This window comes from Sminthopsis crassicaudata, chromosome 1 (assembly GCF_048593235.1).
Source record: "Sminthopsis crassicaudata isolate SCR6 chromosome 1, ASM4859323v1, whole genome shotgun sequence".
In the NCBI taxonomy this organism is placed as follows: domain Eukaryota; kingdom Metazoa; phylum Chordata; class Mammalia; order Dasyuromorphia; family Dasyuridae; genus Sminthopsis; species Sminthopsis crassicaudata.
Window position 1 is genome coordinate 712,024,455 of NC_133617.1, and position 12,159 is coordinate 712,036,613.

The 12,159-nt window shown below is 36.9% G+C and overlaps 1 protein-coding gene and 1 long non-coding RNA gene across 13 annotated transcripts in view; one reads left to right on the forward strand and one right to left on the reverse strand.

The window, feature by feature from the left end:
- LOC141551885 (uncharacterized) overlaps window positions 1–8,580 on the forward strand; it is a 34,670-nt gene extending 26,090 nt beyond the window's left edge. Inside the window, exon 3 of the long non-coding RNA XR_012484991.1 lies at window positions 8,335–8,580. This is a non-coding gene — a long non-coding RNA (uncharacterized LOC141551885). The remainder of the gene's footprint in view (window positions 1–8,334) is intronic.
- ITPR1 (inositol 1,4,5-trisphosphate receptor type 1) overlaps window positions 1–12,159 on the reverse strand; it is a 387,688-nt gene that overhangs the window by 3,769 nt on the left and 371,760 nt on the right. For all 12 annotated transcript variants that reach the window (XM_074284052.1, XM_074284050.1, XM_074284045.1 and 9 more), the window contains one exon: window positions 9,514–9,675. In XM_074284052.1, coding sequence (XP_074140153.1) covers window positions 9,514–9,675 — 162 coding nt within the window. The remainder of the gene's footprint in view (window positions 1–9,513; window positions 9,676–12,159) is intronic.

A 12,159-nucleotide genomic window follows, 5' to 3' on the forward strand; every position in this document is an offset into this window, starting at 1 on the left:
AGTCACTTAACCCCAGCTTCAGGGGGGGAAAAATTTCTTTATGTTAGAAGTTTGGTTCAATTTAAAATTATTTTTTAGTACCTACTATATTCTGGAGATGCACTAGATGCTAAAAATATAGAGCTATTAAATAAGACCTAGTAGACAAAATAAGGCAAATACACAAATATAATGGAAGTAGAATGTCAAAATGACTGAGAAGTATAGGGTGTCATGATCAGAAAAAGAATGATACTGGCATCATGTTCTATTTATTGGCAGCTGAACCATATCAAATAAAATCTTGCCTGGACATAGCAGACTTATGAAGATTAAACTTTAAACTTTGGTCACAAAATCCTTAAGTCATCTTCTTCATAGAATGTATGTGTGTGTGTGTGTGTGTGTGTGTGTGTGTGTATGTGTTATTTTTGTTAGTGGTTTACATAAAAGAAAGTTGAATCAAATTTTTACGGTAGAAAAATCTACAAGTCATAATTATGAATTTTGGTCTAAGATATACTGATTTGATGGTTCCTAAAATGTCAAGTGTTCTATGGGACTTGAAAATTATATATCTAAGTGTGATTTTTTTTAAAAGCACATAAAACATTTTCACTATTATGAAATATAATTAAAGGTGCCTTTTAGCACCGTTTAGTAGGATCAAGATGCCATTTCTTGACTATTTTATGAGTAATGTGAAGAGAAAAGCTGCATGGGTGGCAAATATTTCCAGAAAGAATTTCAGAAAGTCTCCAGTCTTAACAAAGGTGTGGCTTGGTTCAGTCCCAACTCAACAGCCTCAGGTAGAGATGGGAACCCTCAAGTGAGCTGTGGAGCTCTAAAGGAAAACAGCAGGCTCCAGAAAGTAAATGTTTTTCAACAATTAAATCTGGGAAGGAAACCTGATAGAGTATTACAGAATCAATCCCTAACACTTCTGCAATGCATTCTCTATATGTTTTAGCTCTTCAATTATTTGATCTCCTTATTGTTCAGATACTGAGTTCAGATCTATTATCTCTGCCTACCTGGCTGAGTGACTTTCCATAAAATTCTGAATCTTGTTCTTCTCATTCACTTCTTGCAATCTAATGGAATCTGATTCAGTGCTTTGTGGTAAATTTATCTGGATGAGTCTCAAAAGATAATTGTAATGAATTAAGGATTTCCAGGGCTTTTAATTCCATCCAATATAGGGCATCTTAAATTATCCAAAAGTAGTTAGTAATCAGACTTTTTCTTAATGAAAGCTACTTAATACTGCCTTCAAGGATAACCCCTCCCCTCCCAAATTTTAGAGCCTTTTACATTGAGCAACATATCTCAAACTGGCTCTTTCCCAACCATCGATTTTCTATTTATCTAGATATAAAAATTTAGAGTCATCTTGGGTTCATCTAACCAGTTTCCAAGTCGGCCCATTGTTCTTTCTATACATCTCAAATCCATTTATTCCTTTCCATTTAAATTACGCTTTCATTCTAGACTTTCTCATGTAAAACAGCCCAAAGTAGCTTTCCTTACACTACTTTCTCTTCTTTATAATCCACTTTCCAAAAGGAACCAATCTTCCCCAAAAGATCATTTTTATCACTCTCCTATCTCTTCCCTGTCTTTTATTGTTAAACTTCTAGGAATAGTAGCCAATATTCATTGCCTGCAATAGCTTTAAAAAAAACAAAACAAAACCCAGCTTTATAAAGATTGTGCCCTTTATTCTGTTTTCATTCTCTTTGACCTGTCTCTGAAGCTTCTGACATAAATGGATCATTCTTCTGCTTAATTTTTCTTCTCTCCTGACTTCATGATACTTTCTCCTTCTGGGTTCTTAGCACAATGCCTGATACATAGTAGGCACTTAATAAATGTGTTCTGACTGCCTGACTCTTCTTTGCTACGCCCTCCCATCGTGATCTCACCCATCTTTGGGTTTAGTTATGATTTCTATAATCATGACTACAAGATTTATTAAAGTATTATAATATCCAACCATAATTTCTTTACAGAAAGCTACTACTTCTTGAATTGTCTGCTGGGAAATTCCACTTGGATTTGCCCCTTGATATCTCAAAATCAGCATGTCCAAGATAGAATTGATTTTCCTGCTCCAGACTTCTCTATTTCTACGTCCATCCTCTCAATCACTCAGTTTGTAATCTCAGAATCCCCTCCAGCTTTTCCTTCTCATTCTCCTGCTTCTTTCCTCTATGCCAAATTCTGCTGCTTCTACTTGAATAGCATCTTTCACATTCATCTCCTTCCTCCTGGTGTAGGTTTGCACCATTTTTTTTTTCCTGATCTACTGTAGTGACTTTCTTAGCAAGTGACTTGCTAAGAAACATCCTAGACCCTCATTTCCTTCCTCTTTATTTCATCCTTAAAAAAAAAGAAAAGAAGTAAATATAAAAAATAAAAGCTAAAAAAACAAAACAAAACAAACTCCAATCCTTTAAAGCACATATAGTTTTATCTTTCTCCTCTGCTCAGGAATACCTGCCACTTTTGGTAGCTCCCTATTGCCTCTAGAATCAAATACAGACTATTGATTTGGCATTCAAGACCCTTCACAATCTAACTCCAACCTACCTTTTCACCCTCACTTTCCATTCAAGTTAGGGACAGGTTGAATTACTAGCTTTTTCCCAACACTCCTTCTCCCTTTATGCCTCAGTGCTGTCTGTCTGAATTTTCCCATGGTCATTCAAAGTAAGTGCCATTTCAAAGAAACCTTTCTTGATTCATTTCCAATTCCTCACACTCTCATCCACCTCAAATTTCCTTGTCTATATTAATCTTTGTTCATTTTCTTTGTCTATTTTTGTGTGATACATCTCTGTTTATTTTCATTACCACTCTCCCCCATGTGGAGTATGATCCTCCACAACCCTGAAGCAGAAAGAGCTTTGGTGGAATCCTGCCTTTCCTATCCATGGAATCATGTCTGTCATGCTTCTCTAGGCTATGTAACCCTGGGCACTCCATCCCTATTTTCCCCAGTTCCATTGATAATTGAATCCCTATTGAATAGGGATAAACCTAGCACCTATTTCCCAAAGTAGTTTGTGAGGTAACATTTGTAAATTGGTTGGCACATAGGAAGCATGTAATAAATGCTTGCGCCCTTCCCTTTTCCCTGCTCCCTTCTACAAAATGGAAATGGACTAGATGAGGTTCTTTCCTTCACTAATCTAAGGTTGCTATGAGGACATAGACTGTTATTTTAATCTTTGTATTACTGAGGTGTATTGGCAAATGTTTAACAGCTCAGTCTCTGAAAAACATTTGCTGATTCAGAGAGGTGTAAAATGCTCATCCTGAAAACTTAGCCAGTAGCTTTCCCAAGCCAGGTTAGAGCTGGCTCCAGTAAAGCCCTACTTATCCCTCATACCCAGCATGGTACTTTGCACTTGATGTATTTGTCAAGTTTAACGGAATCATTTCAGTCTTCTGCTATAAAACTTTCTTTTTTTAAATTAAAGCTTTTTGTTTTCAAAACATATGCATGGATAATTTTTCAACATTCAACCTTGCAAAACCTTGTGTTCCAAATTTTCCCCTCCTTCTTCCCACTCCCTTCCCTAGATGGCAAGTAATCTAATATTGTTAAACATGTTAAAATAAATGTTAAATTCAATATATGTTTACATAGTTATAAAATTATTTTGCTACACAAGAATGCTATAAAACTTTCAATAATTTATTATTTATTTATTTGTTTGTTTTTGCTGAGATAATTGGGGTTAAGTGACTTGTCCAGGGTCACACAGCTACCTGCCTCCTCCCCCAATTTTTTTTTTTTTTTTTTAATCATTATGGGCTAAGTTCTAAGCTCCTTACTTTTGGTTTACAAGATCCTCAACTCTTCATTGCTTATAACCATTCATTTTTCCCCCCTCTGATTCCTGTCTAATGTGGACTCATTTTATCTATCTCCTAAATGAATTTTTCACTCACTTTCCTCCTAAACAGAAGTTGGTCACCCTAACCATGTCTGTTCTCATTTGATCTACCTGAAATGACTCACCTCATTTTCCCTACTTATCTAAATTCTTCAGAGTGCCCTATGAAGACTTCCTTGAATATTACTATTATTCCATGTTGATCTCTCTTCTCTGAACAGTTTTTAAAATTTATTCAGTTGGACTAATACAGAGTATTATATTCTACAGAGTAGAAATGAAGGGCTAAAGAAGCCTAATTGATAATACTGCACTTACCTGCTTTGGATTGTTTAAAAGAAGAAAGATACTATGTATGAATTTATATTTTGTGTCTGAGTATGGATCATACATCATAAATTGCTATTACAATGTTTTAGATGCATATGTAGAACTGTAACTAGGCTAGGGCAATTGGGGTATTGCCTCAGGATACACAATTTTAAGAGTAACTGAGTTTAGCACTTTGTTGACTAGAACAACCATTCTAAGTAGACACACCTCCAAAGAAGCAAAAACCTCTTAGTGGTCTTGGTATTCTCTCTCCCCTGGCATGAAATCTTGTTTCTGAAAGACTGAGGCTTCTTTCAGAAGTTTCTTCCTCTTACAACTCAATTTGTCTTATTCTGATGCATTCTGTGGGGCTAGTCATGGGCATGACATATAGGTCTTGTCTTCCCACTGAGTTTGTAAGCTACAACAAAGGCCATGTCTTATTTCTTTTGTGACCCCCTAGAAGTGAGCCCATAGTAGATACTCAAACTTTTTCGAATTAGTCAATATTTTGATATCTAGCTTATGGGTTTTTAAAAAATAACAACAGCAAACATACAATTACTTTTTCAAATTTCTGAATGACTGTGGTTTGTAGACATCCTGGAGGTTGTAATTCAAAACTGGTATTTAAGTGGCTGCCATAAATGAGAAGAATTAAGGCAGTTGCCTGAAGGGCTTAATGCTCAGCCCTCCTGGCAAATCTTCATCAAACAATTATTTTAATTAGATGGAAAGGTGGGGGAAAGCAGCAATAAAAAACCAATATGATTCATAGACAGGAAAGTCTAGGCCTGAAAGAGCTAAGGGTCAAAACCGATATGTGATAGTGTATATAGGAGTCATCAGGAGCCAGATCTTGCTGAATTCTAGTTTATATTTTCAAATTATTTTCTCCATCTGTTAGCTTAATTTCATGCCTCACACTTAATCTAATAACCATGAGCATGTTCTACTCTTTAATTACTAAAACCAAAGCTTACTCTCCCCCCTCCAAGCTTATTTCTTCCCCTGGATCTGAACATCTGAATTATTATTGTCCTTTGTTTATGAAAAATAAGACTGAAATCAAACCTTCAGTTGAAAAATTACATGAAATGGAGTGTTCAGTCAGAAACTTTAAAAAATGGATGTCAATAAAAAGCAGTTTCCTTCTGGGGGAAAAAAACAAAAAAAAAGATGGAAAAGTAAGAACATGTCAGCCTTTTAATGGCAACATTATATTCTCAGATCTGAAAAAAGATAGATATTTTACTTAAACTAAAAAAGAAATTTCCACTCACAGACTGGAAGTCTTTTCTACTTAAATACTCTTGTGTTTGTGGCAACACAGCAAACTCCCTTCTCCCTTGCAGATCACAGCTGGTATCCAAACCCGTATCAGAAGGGACTTGGGTGAGTTACATGGAGTTAAATGATTTGTCCCTGGGTCATACAGTGAACTTTGAATCCAAATTATCCTGATTCCACCCTTTACACTCTGTCCTATTTCATATGATTTCTGTTTAAAGGATTTTTATGTCCCTAAACTTAGTTCTTTTCCTTCTGAGCTGAGGATGAACAGTTTTTGAAGTCATGTTGCCTTCTCTCTCTCTCTTAACCCCGAAACAAGCTCTATTTCATCATTTAGTATGTTCCGACATTATTGATCTAGACAAGAAGTAGCAACAGGACAACAAAGTACATTGTGGCTTTTAAAATCAGAGACAGCAAAGTGTCTGAAAATATCTTCATAAAAATCCATACGATTGGAGACAATGAGTAAATTCCAGTTTTCTACTATCAAGCACTAAATAATTTATAGTGGGGTGGGGGATGTACAGGAAGGAAGGGTCAGCAACTCTGCAGAGATGCCACAATCTGCCCATAATGGGATTCTACAATCTTTCTTTGGAGGGAGGCTTTCCTGATGTGGGAAACTCTTGCTTATTCAGAAGACAAAAAACAAAACAAACAAATAAATCTGAAAACTCAACTAATTGGAATTGTTTTTATAGTCCTGTACAGTAATTCTTATAATGACCTTGAAACATCGCAGGGTTCTGAAATGCCTTCTGAATAAAAGATTACAGTTCAATATATTATTTGAATTCTTTAAGGAAGAGGTACAACATAAATCTGTCAGCTCCTTCTTATGCAGAATATTCAATGAATGAGAATGTCCATTCCCTAACCATTTTGGGTCTCTGTTAGATGATTCAACTGTTTTTGCAGTATTTCTCAACAATATTAACTTCTGTAAGAAAAAATTTCTCAAAAGCTCTAAGCACTGCTAGGATGCCCAGGTCAGTCACTAAAACTGGTTATGATTCTACTTGAAAAACAGGAGCAAATTGAGAATAAAGACATTGACATCAAAAGTACATATTCTTACAGTAGTTCCTTAAAAACACTTGTAATAGAAACTCAAATGACCTTTTCATGTTGTTAGAAAAAACTCAAAACAGCAGGTTTTAAGTAATAATCTGGGCTTTTGTTTTGAAATTGGAACTTTAAATAGTGGCACAAATCAACACCAAAATCACACAGATTTAAAATGATTTGTTCTTTGAAGACCACCACATATGTAAAAGATGCTGGAGCCCAGTTGTCCACTGCAGCTTCCAGATCCCTGAAAAGACAGCCTTTCAAAACTTGTGGCTTTAATGACTATCACAAATGTTTCCCGCTCACTATTTTCCAGAGAGTAAAAAAAAAAAAAAAAAAATCAAAACTTTTTTTTTCTTAAGACTGGTTAAAACTAAGAATTTTCAACAAATCATATTACAGAAAATGCAGATTTTGCTAACTCCCTAGAATAAATTGATTTAAAATCGATTTTAAATTTAAAATCGATTCCTTAAATCTAACTTTGGAATACCTAAGATTCATACAACAAGTTTTGATTTTCAAACCAAAAACAGAAAAAGACTTGTCAGTTGCATGCTCAAAAAGCATCACTGTGTTAATACCAAATAAGAAGAAAAATCTAATTCTATAAAAAGTAAAATTATGCTGTATTCACCATACCACTGTACTATCTTACCACATAAGGAAAGTTATTAGAATGGAAATATATGTTCAAGGGAACTTGCAAGAACAGTCCCATGAATAAACTTATCTTCTCATCAATCTCTGGTGATCATGTTTATAAGATGAGATTAATATTTACACCCATTCACAATAAGAGTACTTTTAGATGTTGGGTAGAGTCGAGTTACCATAAAGTAAAAATGGAAAAAGGCTAAAACTTGGCTGGAGCAAAAGTTAGCCATTTAACGAATATAAAAGCCTGTCTATGATGATAGCTTTTGCCTTGCTCACATTAGGATTTATTGGCTGAATTGAAGCTAAAGCTTTAGTTTTAGTAAGAAAATGTTAACTTGAATTAAAATTTACCAGTAATAACAACATGATAATAAAAAAAGAGAGGAAATAATACATCTACCAGCCTCCCTACTCAGCTGAACAAATACCATATTACAGTCTTATTTTCTTAATTCACAAAAAGTAACAGAGAATACAACAAATTGAAAATAATCAATAAATATGCCACTATCCAGCTAACTTCTCCAAAAGAATAAAATTTAATTGGTACAGGCTGCCTGGTTCTAACATGTAAATTCTATAGAAAAAGATTTGCTTAATAATATGATGTGATCCACTAACAACTACAACATGAGTAAGCACCTAAGGACAATGTGGTCCAGACAGAAATTTCAATGAACTCTCCACTGAATGGATAATGTGCTTGGATTAGCTGACGCATGCTCCAGAAAGACTCCAGTTGTGATACTGAAAAATTACAATGAATGGACATAGTGGTTTTGGTCAGACAGACCACTGATTGCTAGAATAGTAGAGATGCTGACATGCTGGAGCTGTAGGCTTAAATAAAAGTGAGAAAATGGTTTTAGGTGTTCACCTAATTGAAATTGGTATTACCTTTTGAAAATGGTCTTAGGTCTCAAAAAAAAAAAAAGGGATTCTTACACTTGGGAGTTCTAAACCGGAACAAGGTTGTCCACAGGATTTTGAATATATTTTTTTAAACTTCTAAGTGAACTGAGTTTTCTCCAGCAATAAATCACTCAAAAGGGAGAAGAAGATAACTACATCATCAGCAGATGTTATATGAAGTTTGCTTCTCTCTTCACAGGGCAGGAGAGGAGCAGTTACAACAGATCTACTTTTACCAGCTGGCTGAAGTTTGTGGACCATTTGTCAAATGTTTCACAAGAGGAGCAAAGGTTGTTAAAATAATAACTAAGGTCACCTAATTACATCTTCATTAATGTTTCTAACTTAGTTTATTAATCGTTTTAGGTAGCTATCAAACTCTGAGCTTAGGACAGATTTCATAAATAAGGATTTCGCCCTTTCTCATTAGATTCTTTACCTTATACTGGGGGGCTAGGGTTTGGCTTATTTTTATTGGAAATAAAGACATTCACAGTATGGTTAATAATAGTTTGTGAACTGTTCAAAAAGGATCTTGTGGACATTTCATGTCTATGTGCACACATACATATATACATATGTGAACAACCCTTCTCTCCCCCCCCTCCATATATATATAATCACACACATATACACAAATACAGCAAGTTACTGCAGCTACATCTTGCATGGTATCTGCATATAGAATCACTTCTTATATCAAATGGGTAATCTTGCTAGAAAGTGGATGAAAAGTGATTCTTCTGTTGGAGTCCCAAGCTTGGTCTCCCCAAGTCCCTGCTAGCTTTGTCAATCTGTCCCATCTCACACAACTGCACCATAATCCTATGTCAGCGGACTGTTTGTAAACAGCATGCAGTTGATGTTAAGGAGGATCAAGCAAGAGTATGGAGGGATCTGTCTAAACCTGTGCCCATAGTCCAAAGGCAGTAAACGTCCTGCTTATCCCGGGGAAGGAGCATCAGCCGCGTATTATGAGATCAAAACAGGGCTGATTTTTGAGAGTGACATTGGTCTATCACTGGACACACGTGTTCTGGGTACAACCAGTGGGTCTATGCTTCCTATCTCTGGTACTGCATCATTGAACCACAGGAGTTTTCATTTTTAGATTCACATTCTTTACTTCCTGCATGCTAACCTTGACTCTGGGCAGTGACTGTGACTACTGCAGTCCGTAGCTGGGGACACTGACAAGTCATGTGGTTAGTTAGCTTGCTATCTGTACCCTAGTCTCATGTTCTAATCTTGTAAAATAGCTGAAGATTTTTAAATATATGAATTTATTCATCTTAGATTATCGCCTTTATCATGGCTTTTTTGGACGGTAGAGATAGGGATAAGTCATTGAGAAGGGGAAGTGAGATTTTGTCTTTACCTGATCCTTTAATTCTGACAGCTGACCGGAGAGATTGGTAACGAGCTTCATGGTGGACTCCAGCTTTTCTTGCAGGTTCCTCAGCTCATTTTGCTCTCCTTCAGAATCACTACTGACCAGGGACATGGCACGCATCCTAGGGAACCAGTCCAGATTTCTTTCCTGGAATTCACATTAGAAGGGAAGAAAAGACAACATTTTTAAAAGGTGACATAAGCAATAGGAAAACAGAACAAGACATTAGAATAAAATAGAAAAAAATAGAGCAGAACACTAGATTTTTGGGTTGGATCTAGGTTCAAATCCTGATAGTGACACTGCCTTTTAATCTCGCTTAGCCTCCATTTTCTTATCAGTTAAACAATTCAGAGGGAATGTAAACAGCAAATGTTTCTGCCTGAGATCTACTACTGCATCCAGGGCCATTTCCAGTCACTCTAATCTATACCTGGCCATTAGACCAAGATGACTCTAGAGGAGGAAAGGAGGTAGGTGACCTTGCACAGCTCTCCCTCATTTAAATCCAACACACTTTCATGGCAAGGCATCTCCCCTCCCTGATGTCATGGTCTTCTGCAAGAATGAAGGACAAACAGCATCTTCTGTGAGAAAGAGCTGCCCCATGAAGACTGAGCAATACAGCTAGCTTTCATCTCTCTCTTTCTCTTTCTCCCTCTCCCTTTTTCTTTTTCCTTCCTTCCCTTTTCCTTCCCTCCCTCCCTCCCTCCTTTCCTTCCTTCCTTCCTTCCTTCCTTTTTTTTCTTCCTCCCTTCCTTCTTTTCTTCCTTCTCTTCCTCCCTCCTGGAGGAGAAAGTGAGGCAGGTAAACTTGCCCAGTCCTCTCTAGCTCAAATCTAATGCACTCGCATGCCATGGTCATCTTTGAGAATAAAGCAAACAACAACAAGCTAAATGACAAGTTTAGAGCATATGACCTCTTAGAGGTAGAAGACTCTACCTCTCAATATTTTATTCAGTGTGGATATTGTCTGTGTGTTTGTTTTAAATAGTCTTAATGACCAATTCACATCTGAGAGAAATCTTAAAAGTTATGAGATTTTAAGATTACAAGCACTAACCACACTTAGGATGACTGAGTTAGGGTTAAGGAGAGAAAGGAAATTGTTCATGTTTATAAATTACTTTAAGAATTACAAAATGGGGGTCAGCTAGGTGGCGCAGTGGATAGAGCACCAGCCCTGAATTCAGGAGGATCTGAGTTCAAATCTGGTCTCAGACACTTAACACTTCCTAGCTGTGTGACCCTGGGCAAGTCACTTAACCCCAACCTCAGGGAAAAAAAAAAGAATTACAAAATGAGGAGCAGCTAGATGGTATAGTGGATAGAGTCCTGGTCCTGGAATCAGGAGGATCTGAGTTCAAATTTCACCTGAGGCACTTGGGCAAGTCACTTAACCTCAACTGCTTGCAAAACAAAATTAAAAAAAATATATAAAAATAGCGTAAAAAAAAAAACCAACACCCTTATATGAGGTTAGTGGTCCATCTATTGCTCTCATTTTTCAAATGAGAAATAGGCTTGAAAAGATCATACTGGAGGTAATGCCCGAGCTGGAATTCAAACTAAGTCTCATGATTTCCAGAGCTACTTTCCATTTCCCCCTGTTTTTTAGAAGGGCATCGAGGTGGAGCAGGAGACAGCGAATCTGGCCTAGACTCAGATGTGTGACCCTGGACAAGTCAATTAATCCTGTTTGCCTCCGTTTCCTTATCTATAGAATGCTCATTCTGGAGAAGGAAACAGCAAACCACTCCAGTGCCTTTGTCAAGAAACCCCCAAATGGGATCATGAAGAACTGGGTACAACTAAACAACATCCATCATCTTAGTATAGTGGGGGAACTCTGTTTGCTATGGTTGTTCTTGTTGTTTTAAATATCTTTCATCCCCTTTCCCTAATTCTTTAATTCTATAAAACTGGAAAATAGAATATAACAGAATAAAGCAGAGTATAATGAAGAGGGGCAATATTTCAGTCACTCTCAGAGAGCTTCCCTCCCACTCCACCCCTTTGATCCCCTTTGCATTTTTCCACTAAGCACCCAAACAGCTGGTAGGGCTACAGGTGAGGGGACAAAATGTTGACAATTATTTCATCTACTTCTTTTCTCTCTCTCTCACCCACCCCTCATGACAGACCATGAGTTCTGTGGCTCTCACTTGATTACTGGTGAATAAAAAGGGACAGGTCTTCATACTGGAGCCCCCCCTGCCAAAAAAAAAAAAAATCTCCCTTTCCTGCTGTTCTTCTGCCAAACAGCAGGCAAAGCTTCAATAAATGAGCTCTGTTCACGGGGTCAGGAGTAAACATTCAGCTAGGATTTAATCAGTTGTAGAAATGAGTTAAAAAACCAAGGCATCTGAGGTTCATTTAATCTTCCATCTTCTTCTGACCACCCTGACCTCTAGGGGATGAATTCTAACAGTCTCTAAATCCAGAAGAGCTGTTCTGAATCCCAATGTGCTTTTCCAAAGAAACCAGGAGCTCTTTACCATGGGTATTGCTATTTCCTTCCAAAACACATGCACAAGCACATGGATGAGAGACCTGTCTTCAGCGAGTACTATAAACCAGCTGAGGCAATTATACCCTACATCTTGAATCAAAGCAAGCGTCTCCTACAGG